Source organism: Gopherus flavomarginatus, chromosome 8 (genome assembly GCF_025201925.1).
Source record: "Gopherus flavomarginatus isolate rGopFla2 chromosome 8, rGopFla2.mat.asm, whole genome shotgun sequence".
NCBI classification, from domain to species: domain Eukaryota; kingdom Metazoa; phylum Chordata; order Testudines; family Testudinidae; genus Gopherus; species Gopherus flavomarginatus.
In genome coordinates this window covers 10023349-10038144 of record NC_066624.1, presented here as the reverse complement: position 1 = coordinate 10038144, position 14796 = coordinate 10023349, and the positions used below count along the sequence as shown (strand labels likewise).

The 14796-nt window shown below is 44.7% G+C and overlaps 1 protein-coding gene across 3 annotated transcripts in view; it reads right to left on the bottom strand.

Moving 5' to 3' along the window:
• The window catches only part of FMR1 (fragile X messenger ribonucleoprotein 1), a 53935-nt gene that overhangs the window by 4238 nt on the left and 34901 nt on the right, over positions 1-14796 (bottom strand). For 2 of the 3 annotated variants that reach the window (XM_050964751.1, XM_050964752.1), the window contains 3 exons: positions 14583-14778; positions 6274-6453; positions 4159-4241 (listed from right to left, as the gene is read on the bottom strand). In XM_050964751.1, the coding sequence (XP_050820708.1) occupies positions 4159-4241; positions 6274-6453; positions 14583-14778 (459 nt within the window). The other variant, XM_050964753.1, reaches the window with a different exon arrangement.

The window sequence follows — 14796 nt, the reverse complement described above, 5'->3', positions numbered from 1 at the left end:
CTCAGCTTCTTCCTCATACTCAAAACAGAGTTAGTAGGTGTTGGCTAGGAGAGTGTAAAGTTCATGCATGGATCAAAGGAGGTCTAGTTTAAGGATCCCAGGGGCACCAATAATGCTAGTATGCCGGGTTGATCCATTGGAGAGGACCCGGGGGCACTGGGAACCACTGGTTCACTAGGAATTCATATCTAGGTAGATGATGGAACCCAGTACTTCTGGAGTTCCTATCCAGACTAGTCTCCTTATGTGGGGATGATGGTTCACAGAATCATAGGACCGGAAGGGACCTTGAGAGGTCATTTAGTCCAGTCCCCTGCACTCATGGCAGGACTAAGTAGTACCTATGGCATGCTGACAGGTGTGTGTGTTCATCTGGAACCTTGGAGAAGTCCAATGAGAAGGCAATTTCCTGTTCAATTGGTGGAGCTACTGGCCAAATACTCTGGCTCATGGAGGTAATGGTGGTGACCCCAGGGTTCTTGAAACAGATTATTCAGGAACATTGACACACCAAAGGAACAAAGTCTGACCAGAGAGGAGAGAAGACTGAGAACAGAATGAAGGTCTCTGGGGTACCGGTGAATGAGACTGTTGGATGTGACACTTCCCTGGTTATAGTGGACACTGGGTCCTTTTGGGAACATGCCTATACTGGCACAGAGTCTACTCTGGATCTTGTAGACTGTGCCCAGTGGGAGCCTAACCTCAGGTTTATGCAACTGAACGGAGGTCCGTAAAAACGGAGCCTTACTTCTTCATGTTACACTCATATCAAGGAGGTTTAAGTGGGCCCAGGTCCTTAGGATCCACATACAAGGACTCACCTGACTTGGATGGAGTCAGGGAAGGATCTTTACTTCTGGGAGCAGATTCTGAAGATCTGTCCTTGCCTGAGTGCCCCTTACTCTCATGAGAAGCCCTTGAGAGGGATTCTTAAGGTTTCAAACTTGTAGCCTTGGCGACTGAGCTCGGTGTACAGGGGGGTCTCCCCAGCCCAGATTCAACTGAGGTCACATGGTCTTCACCATGGGATTTTACTTAGCTGGAGCTCATAAACCTCACATGTTTGGGAAGGGAAGGAAAGGAGCGGCAGATGCTGCACTTAGCTGAGATACGACCCCTGCCAAGGCAATAAAGGCAACACTGATGTTTGTTGCTCACTGAAAAGAACTCTGTGTGGGGCGCAGCAGGATATGCAATGTTTAAACCCCAAGACTCTTGGGTCCCTGTCCACAGGGAAAAGCTTCCCAAGGTGGGGAAAAGCTAGCTACGCTATACTAACTATGCTAAATGGAGATTCTGACTCAGGCCATGGTGTGGTAATAAGGAACTGAAAAGACGATGGTCCACAGCGCCCCTTATAACCTTGGTTTGGAGCAAGAGGAGAAGAGCTGTGCATGTGCATTCTAACAGAGGCTACTTGGTAGAAATCTCTGGACTTGGACCACGGTGCACATGCCTACCAAAGTGTGGAATACCCAGACGGACCAGCACTTGAACAGGTTAAGTGTCTTCCTGACAGAAAATTTCTCAATTTTGCTTCAAAATTATTATTTAGCAAAGAGAAAATGCACATTTGTAAGTCATATACCATTGCAAAATCCTGCATACAAATTTTATTCTTCATGTTTGTAGCAGAGAGAAGGCACCAACTCCACTTCACCTCATCCAGGAAATAGCTTTTTGGCCCCAGCTTCCCAAAACCTATTCACCTCACTCGGGAGTGGGAGCATCTCAGAAATGGCATTTTATTTCTTCAGAGGGGCCTTCCCAAGAAAAGTTGCCACAATCTCTCCAAGCAGAGACTTCACATATCACAACACAGGAGGAAGGAGAAGCAGCTCATCTTTTCCTTCTATTGGGGCAGCTCTTAGTAAGTGGCAGAAGACTCTGCACATGCCTTGGCCTGAAGTACACTGGAGGTGCTTCCAGAGAGGACACTACATATACTGGAAAAATACACATTCCCAGGTTGGTGTTTTGTCAAACACCAGAAAGGGAATATTTACTTGTCATAAAATATTTGAAACAAAATTAACTGTAGAGAGATTTTCTTAAATACTAAATGTGAATTCAGTGTCTCTTTATGTGGATTTTAATTTGGTGCCTAAACGGTTACCCACTGCTTGACTAGTTAACCGGCAATGAAACATTACAAATGTTTCATTTAATACCATAACTAAATTAGAAGATGTACCTCATCCCCTCTGGAAAGCTATACTGGTTTCTTACCACAGGGAACTAATTTTTCATGCATTCAATAATGCTTTTTCTAATTTTTTATAGTTCTCTCTCTTCTCTTCCCATTATAGTATTTGTGTTCTAAGTACATAAGACAAGAAGAGACAAAAAGGTATTGATAAAAACCAGGAAAAACCAGGAAAAACTAAACTGAATTTAAAATAAAGAACGAGTTGCATTTTTTTTTTTTGAAGTACATCACTAACAGAAAGCCATCCAAACAATCAGTGGGGCCACTGGATGATCGCAGCGCTAAAGGAGCACTCAAGGAAGACAAGGCCATTGCGGAGAAGCTAAATGAATTCTTTGCATCAGTCTTCACTGCAAAAGATATGAGGGAGATTCCCTCAGCCAGTCTTTTTAGGTGACATATCAGAGGAACTCTCCCAGATTGAGGTTTCCACAAAGGTGGTTTTGGAACAAAGTGATAAATTCAATAGTAGTAAGTCACCAGGACCAGATGGTATTCACTCACGAGTTCTGAAGGAACTCAAGTTTGAAATTGCAGAACTACTAATTGCAGTATGTTACCTATTGTTTAAATCAGCTTCTTTACCAGATGACAGGAGGATAGCTAATGAGACACCAATTTTAAAAAAAAGGCAATCCTGGAAATTACAGGCCAGTAAGCCTAACTTCAGTACCAGGAAAATTGGTTGAAACTGTAGCAAGGAACAGAATTATAAGACACAGATGAACACGATTTGTTGAGGAAGAGTCAACATGGCTTTTGTAAAGGGAAATCATGCTTCACCAACCTATTAGAATTCTCTGAGGGGGTCAACAAACATGTGGACATGGGTGATCCAGTGGACATAGTCTACTTGGACTGTCAGAAAGCCTTTGAAAAGGTCCCTCACCAAAGGTTCTTAAGCAAACTAAGCAGTCATGGGATAAGAGGGAAGGTCCTCTCATGGATCAGTAACTAGTTAAAATACAGGAAACAAAGGAGAGGAGTAAATGGTCAGTTTTCACAACAGAGAGGTAAATACTGGAGTGCTCCAAGGATCTGTACTGGGACCAGCGTTGTTCAACATATTCATAAATGATCTTGAAAAAGGGATAAAACGGTGTGATGGCAAAGCTTGGAGACTGTACAAAATTACTCAGGATAGTTAAATCCAAAGCCAAGCGTTACAAAAGGATCTCATAAAACTGGGTGACTGAGCAAGAAAATAGAAGATGAAATTCAATGTAGATAAATGCAAAGTAATGAACATTGGAAAACAAATCCAACTGTACATACAAAATTATGGAGTCTACACTAACTTACCACTCAAGAAATCTTGGAGTCACTGTAAATAGTTCTCTAAGAACATCGGCCCAATGTGCAGTGTCCATCAAAAAAAGCTGACTATGTTAGGAACCATTCGGAAACAGATAGATATACCTCTACACTGATATAACACTGTCCTCAGAGTGAAAAAAAATCTTTCTGCATTATAGGTGAAACCGCGTTATATCGAACTTGCTTTGATTCACCAGAGTGCGCAGCCCCACACCCCCAGAGCACTGTGTTATATCCAAATTCGTGTTCTATCAGGTCACGTTATATCGGGGTAGAGGAGTAATAAGACAGTAAATATTATAATGCCACTATATAAATCCCACACTTTGAATACTGACGAGTGGTTCTGGTCACTCATCTTAAAAAAGATATTAGAAATGGTACAGAGAGGGGCAGCAAACATGATTAAGGTGGTATGGAACAGCTTCCATATGAGCAGAGATTAAAAAGACTGACTATTCAGCTTGGAAAAGAGAAGACTGAGAGGGGATAGGCTAGAGGTCTATAAAATCATGAACGGTGTAGAAAAAGCAAATAGGCAAGAGTTATTTACCCTTTCACATAACCAGGGGTCACACAATGAAATTAACAGGCAGCAGGTTTTAAACAAACAAAGGAAGAAAATTTACCTGAAGTGATCCATCTGCTGTTCTCCCTTTAGAATCTCTTGAATTACGCTGACGGTTATCTGCTCGTGACTGTTCATCATTTCCTATAAAGAGAACCTAATATTCAGCGAAATTGCTTCTCAGCACTGATTTTGTAATTTTTTCCGATTCTCTAAGCAGTTAAAAGTACACACTCAGTATGGAGTTACTTTAAAGCTAAATAGTATAAAAAATATCCTTATTGCTTAGATAAAGTAGAGCAGAAGTTTGCAAACTATGGCTCATCATTGGTTCACAGATCTTTTGTGGAGGTCTGTAAAATGGAACAAAGAACCATCCCATGGATTGGGAAAGTGATACACAGAATGAGAAAGATGAAGAATCAATTTTTGTAGGGTATTACCTATTTAATTTTTTCTACTGACTACTTATATTTTTGGGAACAATAAAGCTAAGCTTGGAAAATACATAATATGTGGCATGATTCCCTACTCTTAATATGTCAAAGTAAACAAAAAGTAGCCTATTGAAAAGAAATAAGAAAAATCTCTATTCTAAAGACTTCAAGTTGTAAATGATGGTACATAACCAGAATGCTAAATTTATCAAATATTATTTAGAAGTGAGAATTCGAGTTAAGGTTTAGATTTCAAGCTTGTTTCTCATACTTTACTCCTGCTAATTCTTTCCTACTGCATATATAAATTACAACACTGAGTTTTAGTCATACAAGGATATAAGAAGAAAAGACGGGCATAGGGATATCTCAGGCAATTTCTGCAAGAGTACTGTATGTATAAGTGTTATATGGCCAAGAGCAGGGCAAACATTGATTGACTCATAAAAGGCTTGATCCAAATCCTACTGAACTCAGTTGGAATATTTCCACTAACTTCAATGTGCTTTGCCTCAGATTTTTACTGGGAAGGTGAATGATATACAGTGGAGTCCCTAGACCAGTGTTTCCCAAACTGGGGATGCCGCTTGTGTAGGGAAAGCTCCTGGCAGGCCAGGCCAGTTTGTTTACCTGCCGTGTCCGCAGGTGCGGCCAATAGTGGCTCCCACTGGCTGCGGTTCGCTGCTCTAGTCCAATGGGAGCTGCTAGAAGTGGCGCGGGCTAATGGATGTGTTGGCCACTGCTTCCAGCAGCTCCCATTGGCCTGGAGCACCAACTGCAGCCAGTGGGAGTAGTGATCGGCCAGACCTGCGGACGCGGCAGGTAAACAAACAGGCCCAGCCTGCCAGGGGCTTTTCCTACACAAGTGGTGTCCCAAGTTTGGGAAACACTGCCCTAGACAACTGAGTGGGGGAGGGAAGCCATGTGTTTGATATGTGGAATGTATAAGACTGAGATAATGTGATGTGTGTTTCACCAATGTGTGAGATTGTGAGTCAATACGTGGCATTCTTTTTGAGTAGTATTCAATATTCAAATGTCGGATGGAGTGTTATAAATTAGACTCTGCAACTTTTCAGTAAATTCCAATACAGTCCGGAGAGCAACTGTATTCTCAACACTTTTCACCTTCAAAGTGATTTACAAACACTAAATAATCAGAGTACATCAAGTCCCCTTCAACATTTTCAGGTCTGAAACAAGGTGTTGCAATATATGAGCTAAACTGTCAGGAGAGCAACAAACTATAATCCAAGCCATTTATTAAAGGGGATAATTAGCTTCTATAAATCAAACTACAGGTGAGTCACATCTTACACTTGGGTTAGGTTCTGAAGTCAGCGTGTAAGGCGAAAATCGCATATAGTCAAACATTCACTGAGTGGAATGGCGGACGGAATCGCTCGCACTACAGGTACAGTATTTAAATTGCTATTTTTCTCTTTTTTGTTATGCTCATATAGTTAAAATCACGTAAGTTAAATGCGCCTACGATGCGACTCCACTGTATTGCTATCAGTGGATCTCTAAAACAGTGGTTCTCATTTGTTTAGTAAAGCTAGTTTAATTAAATTAAAATTGACACTATTATTTGGCAACCAGAACATGCCATATTTCACAATTAAGGAATACTACACAAAAGAATGATGAAATGAAGACGTGAATGGAGCAGAATTCTTTATTCAAAAAAATCCAATATTGAATTACTTTTCTTTTTTGAACACTAAATCTCAATTTACCTTTGAAACCTCCACGGCCCCGCCCACCTTGGCCTCGTGCACCACCTCCACGTCTTCGTCCATCTCCTCTGCGAAGGTAGTTGTCTCCTTCTTCTTCTGCTGGGGCTAACGACCAATCACTAAGCTCATCCCTGTGATCAGATTCTGTTTCAGAAGCATTTGATGCTTCAGAATTAGTTCCTATCAAGAGTCAAAAAAAGATCGTTGTCCATTTTCATTAATGGACTATTGTAGAAATATCAACCAACTAAACTGCAACAAGCTTCCTTTTATGAGTGAATTTAAAATTCTTGCTCCACTATCAGTAGAACTTTATTGACAGAAACAAAGCTCTTAGTTAGAGTTTATGTACCAATTTACCTAGGTAACATGAATGTCAACCTCAGAAGAAAATCTTCCAGTTCCCAGGGGCAAGTCATGTTCTATATTTACCCACCAGGCAAGGATAATTAAATGCAATTGTCTTTAAAGGTAAACTTATGAAGTTCAAAATTAAAGACCACACTCTGAACACACAAAGCCAAATCTGAATACAGCACTCATTTTTATCAAAAGGTTTTTGGGGTCCCAATATTTTGTATGTTATATTCATAATACATAAAACATACTCCAGCGAAGTTCAGTGGCACATTGCAGTAGCCATATTAAAAGTGACCTTAAAATGTAGAACTTTGGAGAAGTACTAAAAACTAGCTCATTCACTTTTACCTGATATCGAACTGCTGAAGCTAGATTTTCAAAAGTTGACGAAAAGCATATTACTGCTGAATAAAGACTCAAATTAGTGGATGGGTGGAAATTCCATAAATCCACTTCATTTTCTCCCTGCCAGGACATCCTCCATATAAAATGAACTTGAATTCAGCTGGAACTGATGAGTGCTCTGCACTTCTGAACATCAGACCACTTTTTTAGGTGTGGGTTTTAGCAGCCTACCTTTTGATTCCTATTTTTGAACTTCTTGGCCTATTAATCCCTGAATGGAGAAAGTAAAAAGAAGACAATGTGTGGTGGCCTGATGTGGGAAGCAGAAGTGGGTCAAGGACTAAAAGGAGTTTCTTAATCAAGTTTGCTGTTATTTTTTCCAACCCCCAAACACTGACCGTCTTGTATCCTCCCAACCCAAAAAATAGTAAAAGAAACCCAAAGAACCTTCTACTCCAAAGCCTGAAAAGTATTAAACGAAACAGTATATAATTCACTTCCCTAGCATATTTATTCTTTGAACTGAAAAAAAGCACAAATCATCCAAAGTGAAAAGCTTGTAATTCTAAACACAATAGCAACATATAGAGTACTGCTAGTTAAATCTTAGATAATATGCTTTTGTCAACTTATTTGCTTTTTTTCATTACCTAGCATAGTGGTTCTCAAACTAGGGCCTCTGCCTGTTCAGGGAAAGCCATGTTTCAGACCAATAGGTGCTGCGGGAAGTGCTGCGGGCCAAGGGATGTGCTGGCCGCCTTTCCCACAGCTCCCATTCGCCTGGAGTGGCAAACCACAGCCAGTGGGAATCGCGATCAGCCAATCCTGCGGATGCGACAGGTAAACAAACCGGCCTGGCTCGCCAGGGGCTTTCCCTGAATGAGCAGCGGCCCAAGTTTGAGAACCACTGACCTAGCATATTATGTAATTTTGACCAAACTATCTCAAATGTGCTAAGAACACACGACTAATGCTTTGATGGCTGGACAAAAATGGAGGTCATTTAAAAAAATTGAGAAAATTCTGAATTAAACTCTCCCATTTTCCATGACTGTCCTTTCACTTTTCTACCATTTTGAGGCAAACTAACAGTTGTCTTCAAAAACAGACTCGGAGCAGAAATCTGGATCTTTGGATTCTAAATGCTACAAGGGAAGGAAAAAACTCCAGATAGCTGTCCAGGTGCTATGTTCCACCTCTTCTTGTTCTGTGTTCAATATATGATCTCCATTTGCATTTAGAAAAGACGGTTACTCACCTTTGTAACTGTTGTTTTTCGAGATGTGTTGCTCATATCCATTCCAATTAGGTGTGCACAAGCCGCGTGCACGCTCGTTGGAAGATTTTTACCCAAGCAACACTTGGTGGGTCGACTGGGCGCCCCCTGGAGTGGCGCTGCTATGGCGCTGGATATATATCCCTGCCGACCTAATGGCCCTTCAGTTCCTTCTTGCCAGCTACTCCGACAGAGGGAAGGATGGCGGGTTTGGAATGGATATGAGCAACACATCTCGAAGAACAACAGTTACAAAGGTGAGTAACCGTCTTTTCTTCTTCGAGTGCTTGCTCATATCGATTCCAATTAGGTGACTGCCAAGCCTTACCTAGGCGGTGGGGTTGGAGTGAGATGTTGCAGAATGTGAAACTGCTGAGCCAAAGGCTGCATCATCTCTGGACTGTTGACCCAGAGCGTAATGAGAGGCAAAAGTGTGGACTGAGGACCAGGTAGCTGCGTGACACATCTTCTGGATGGGTACATGAGCCAGAAAGGCAGCAGATGAAGTCTGAGCTCTGGTAGAATGAGCGGTGAGGTGGCTCGAGGGAACATAAGCCAAGTCATAACAAGAACATAACATAACATAACAAGTACGGATGCATGCCGTCACCTAAGATGAGATCCTCTGGGAGGAGACAGGTAGGCCCTTCATTCGGTCTGCCACCGCGACGAAGAGTTGGGGCGTTTTATGAAAGGGTTTTGTCTGCTCGATATAAAATGCGAGCGCTCTATGGACGTCTAGGGAGTGCAATTGTTGCTCCCGTTGTGATGAATGTGGCTTCGGGAAGAAGACCGGAAGGACGATATCCTGGTTGACATGAAAGGCCGAAACCACTTTAGCAAGGAATGCTGGGTGTGGGAAACACAGTATACGGTGGGTCCACTATGAGAGCCTGAAGCTCGGAGACTCATCTGGCCGATGTAATGGCTATGAGGAAAGCTGTCTTCCAGGACAGGTATAGTAGCGAGCAGGTTGCTAAAGTCTTGAATGAGGCAGACATGAGTCTGGTTAGAACCAGGTTGAGGTCCCAGTTTGGGGCGGGGCGTAGTACTTGGGGGTATAGGTGCTCCAAGCCCTTGAGGAACCTAGAAACCATAGGGTGGAAGAGCACGGAGCGGCCACTCTCCCCTGGGTGGAAGGTAGAAATGGCCGCCAAGCGCACCCTCAATGATGATACCACTAGGCCCTGCTGTTTGAGATACCAGAGGTAGTCCAAGATGGTGGGGATTGAGACCTCGGTGGGAGTGACATTTTGCGTTTCGCACCAGCAGGAGAAACGCTTCCACTTGGCCAGATACATTGACCGAGTGGAAGGCTTCCTGCTACCCAGGAATACTTGTACTGAGGCAGAGCAACGTAACTCTGACTGGCTTAACCACGCAGCAGCCATGTCGTGAGGTGAAGGGAATGCAGGTCTGGGTGGTGAAGTCTGCCGTGGTCCTGAGTTATGAGGTCTGGGTGAAGAGGCAGGGTAATTGGGTTGTCTATCAAGAGGTTGAGCAACACGGCGTACCAGGGCTGCCTGGGCCACGCTGGAGCGATCATGATCAAGCAAGCTCCGTCCCTGTGGAGCTTTAGCAGGACCCTGTGGGAACCAGCGGGAACGGTGGGAAGGCGTAAAGCAGTTGGCTCGTCCACGGCATCAGGAAAGCGTCCAAGATCGAGCCATGGGAGAGGCCTTGGAAGGAGCAGAACATCTGGCATTTCCTGTTCTCGTGGTGAGGGCGGAAGGCGGGGGGGACGAAATAAACTGAAGGTGGTACCCAAGTTCCACCGTGCGTAGGACCCAATGATCTGAAGTTAGCTGGGACCATGCAGGGAGGAAAAAGGAGAGGCGGTTGGAAAAAGGAGGGAAAGGATCCTGGAAAGGAACTGGTATGCCATCCTCGGGCGCACCTTCAAAAGTTTGGTTTTGGCCCTGTAAGCAGTTTGGAGGGACCCTGATTCTGGCCCCCATGGGGTCCAGACCACTGTCAACGATTGCCTCGGCTGCGCCCTCTGCCGAAGTCCTGTCTTGGTCTAGGCGGGGGATAAGGCGGTGAGGCTGGGGATGGCAGGACCTGCGCTGACTCACTGGGGTGTGCATCCCAAGGCAGCGCATGATGACCCTGTTGTCCTTAAGGCTCTGCAGTATGGGGTCAGTCTTTTCAGAGAATAGGCCTTGACCGTCGAAGGGCAGGTCCTGTATGGTGGTTTGTAACTTAGGTGGAAGGCCTGACATCTGAAGCCATGATATCCGCCTCATGGCGACACCTGAAGCCAGGATCCTGGTTGTGGAGTCAGCTGCGTCCAGGGAGGCCTGGAGAGAAGTTCTCACCACCTTCTTCCCTTCCTCCAAAAGGGCAGCAAACTCTGGGCAGGAGTCTTGGGGAACGAACTCCTTGAATTTCTCAACCGCCGTCCAGGTGTCATAATTGTACTGGCTGAGCAGGGCTTGCTGGTTTGGCACCCTGAGTTGGAGGCCCCCAGTAGAGTATACCTTGCAGCCCAATAAGTCCATGCGCATAGCTTCCTTTGATTTTGGAGCAGGAGCTTGCTGGCCATGGTGTTCCCTTTCATTGACTGATTGCACGATAAGGGAGCAGGGTGCACGTACAGGTACTCATACCCCTTAGAGGGTACCATGTACTTCCGCTCAACTCCCCTGGCCGTGGGCGTAATAGATGCTGGAGATTGCCAGATGATATCGGCGTTCGCTTGTATTGTATGGATAAACGGCAAGGCCACTCTTGTGGGGGTGTCAGTTGACAGGATATCCACCACCAGGTCCTCTATCTCCGGGACCTCCTCCACCTGAAGATTCATATTCAGGGCCACCCGCCTCAGGAGTCCTAATGTGCCCGCAGGTCAACTGGAGGAGGGCCTGAGGAGGATGTCCCCGCCACTGCTTCATCTGGACAGGAGGAAGAGGAAAGGCCAGGGACAAGAGGGTCCTGTGTGGGCTCCTGTTCTTGAGTAACGTCAGTCTCAGGTGGAATTTGAGACACTGCCGGCTGAATGAGAGCCTCCTGTGTACCCGCGGGAGGGGGTCGGCTGACCGTTGCCTCTGGCACCCGGTGTTCTGATGGTGTGGAACGGGATGGTACTGGAGGCGCATCTTGGGCTTGATGGTATGCCCAAGGTGTCCAGAATGACCACTGATGGGGTCCCTGTTCCTGGGCTTCCTGGAAGACATAGCCGGGCACATCTGAGTCATGGTCCTGTGCATAGGAAGCACTGTCCGCATGAGATGACAGATGTGTGATGAGATGGCCAAGGAGGCGCTGGAAGACCCTGGGAAGGGGGTCCATCTCTAAACGACCTCTCCCTGTGTGGCACCGGAGAGCGGTACCGGTTGCCATACCAGTACCGGGAACGAGACCGGGACCTGCGACTGGAGCGGTGCTGGGAGGTCAACTGGGATCTGGAGGCTTGACGTCTGGAGCTGCTGCGAGAGGCGCGGTGTCGGAAATGGTACCAGGAGCTGGATCGATGCTGAGAGTATCGGGCTGGTGAATGGGACACTGAGCGGTGCCGCGAGTGCAACCAGTACCGAGATGGGGAGCGGTGCCGGGACTGCGTGCGGCATCGGGACCGGGATCGGCGACGGGACCATGATCGGTGCCCCTCGACGGTGTCGACAGAAGGTGGCCTCAGCAGGGCAGGTTTGCCTATTGATTGAATGACCCTCACCGGTGGTGCCGGGGGTTGAGGCAGCGCGGACTCCATCAGCGCGATCAGCTCCCTCACCATAGAAAAGGTCTCCGGCGTGGAGTGAATTGTGAGCTCAACCATGGTGTGCGCCAGGGAGCTTTCAGGCACCGAACTTGACAGCCCTTGCGGGACTGGAATTGACGGTGTCGAAGCTGTTGGTGCCGCGGCAGGTGTCGGTGCTGGGCGGTCCAGCTTAGGTGGGTGCTCCAACTGCAGTGCAGGTGGCACGGAAGCCGCAGGAGTCTTATGCTTTTTAACCCGCGGAGAGAGGAAACGGTGCTGAGCAGACGACGGTTGGTGCCGAGGGGCCTTGGCAGCACTGGCTCGATCCGGTGCCGAAGAGATGCTGCTGCTTGATGTGGACTGTCCAGCGCTCGGTGCCGAGGGAAGAAGAGTAAGAGCTGCCTCCATCAGGAGCTGTTTCAGACGAAAGTCCCGCTCCTTCTTCATCCTGGGCTTAAAGGCCTTACAGATCTGGCACTTACCCAAGAGGTGGGATTCCCCGAGGTACTTAAGGAAAGAGTCGTGGGGATCTCCTGTTAGCATCGGCCTGTGGCAGGTCGATCACAGTTTGAAGCCCGGTGAACCGGGCATGGGGCCCAGTACCAGGTGCGGGGAAGGGGCTAATCCCCAAACCACTCAACTATATACACTAACTATAACAAAGAATGAATAAAACTAACTATATACATGAGAATTAATAAAAGAACTACATGTAGCTAGGATGATGGAGATCAGCTAAGCCGCGCTCCACTGTTCCAACGACGGACACAGGCGGTAAGAAATAACTGAAGGGCCGTTGAGTCGGCAGGGGTATATATCCAGCGCCATAGCGACGCCACTCCAAGGGGTGCCCAACCGATCCACCGAGTGTTGCTAGGGTAAAAATCTTCCGACGAGCGTGCACGCCGCGCATGCATACCTAATTGGAATCGATATGAGCAAGCACTTGAAGAATCTGTATTACTGGTTAAGCAACTGTAAAGTTCTATTAGAAAAGTGGTTATTACACACACACACACACACACACACACACCCACCCACCCCTATACCTATCTAGATAAAAATGATCTCTGTGACGTTATAGTTCTTTAATGAGAACAAGCCAAACTTCTTCAGAGACTACAACCAGCAGCCACCAGCCTGGAATCTGTCTAATCACACTGAACTTTCTCTTCTGTTACTTTTATAACTGTAGGTACCTATCCATTAAAGCATCATTGGGGAACTGGGACATCAATCCCTCTTTTTCAATCAACTAATTATGAGGCTGAAGATCTGGAATATCTTCTTTCTCAAGGGCTTTTAAAGAGCATGTTGAACTTCCATATACCAAGTTTGGAATGATTTCACCTCATAATTTCTTATCTTTTTCATTTTCGGTTACTTGTCTAAGTAAACGGCAAAGACCTGTGTTATACTTTTACTTGCATTCTTGGTAGAATCTTCAGCTACCTGGAATAATATTCTGCAGTTTTTTTTTCAGATGAATGATCAATATTAAGTAGGAAAAAAGTTTTCCTTGTAGGGATGGTTGTAGCTATCATAAGATCATTTATCATGTTAACTAATCATTTGCACTAGTGTCAATGTTGATTCTTTTATTTATTTACCTCCTTTTATTTCTTCACTTGCAGCTTATAATAGTGAACTTGTGAGCATATCAGTCTAGCATAGTATTAACCAGGGCAAAGTGCTTCAGTAATTGATTTTAAAAGTTAGTTCCATGCTCCACTGAAGATGTTAGTATAAAAGAAGGCTGCAATGGTCTTATTAAGTTCAAGTCTTTACCTTTCAGTTGTTATGGCATAATTACCAATTGATCTATGACATTTTCTGGACATGAAATGAACAGATTGCTTCTGAATGAACAAGACATTAAAGAGCTGCTGGGAGATGTGACATGTGAGCTTTAAGTATCACTGTAGTTCCACTTTGAAGATTACACTTTTCCACTGAACACACACGAGTTCCATTCAGTGGCACATTTGATCGTAAACAATCTGAAGAGAACAATTTTCTGCGCTTCTTGAGAAGAACAAATTTGATATCTAATCTGATTAATATTTATATTATGGTAGTGCCTAAAGCCCAAAATGAGAAATGGAGTGTCATTATCCTGGGTGCTGTGCAAACACAAATACAAAGACAGATCCTGCCCTGGAAAGTTTACAATCTAAAGGACACAGACAATTGAGAGGTTAGGGATAAGTAAACCATATATAAGCAAATGAGCATGATGATTAATTACATAGTCTTGTTAGTTACCTCTAAAATCTTAAAAGTTTACATTTTACTTTAGAAGGTTTCTGTTTTCAGTACTTCAGTCTATTTAATTGCTTCTTTTCTATTACTACCCTTCAACGTATTAAGATAGATAACAGATATATAACTTTGGTAATCACTGAACAATAATTACATGTTTTTTCCATGTAGGATATAGAACAGCCTTTCTATAATTAGTACTCTTGATGAATAACAATTTTGTAATTTTACAAACTCCACTACTAAGCCCTGGAAACATCCAGTGCTCAAGCACTATGTTTTACTAGATTACAATTTCAGAAAATTATGACAACAAATTCATTGTCCAGATGACCAATCTTAAATTACAGACATACTGGCAGTTACTACCTGAAGCATAGCCTGGACCACGTCTGCTGTGCCCTCTGTTTCTGTAGGGCCGACTACCTCGCCCAAGTCCTGGACCATCATCAGTCATATATCCTTTTTCTTTGTCAGTACGATTTGGTGGTGGTCTAGAAGTAGCTCCAATCTGTCGGAGCTGTTCATCAATTTGCAATCTTTCCAAACGTAGTTGGTCTACCTCCTATATAAAATGAACAAT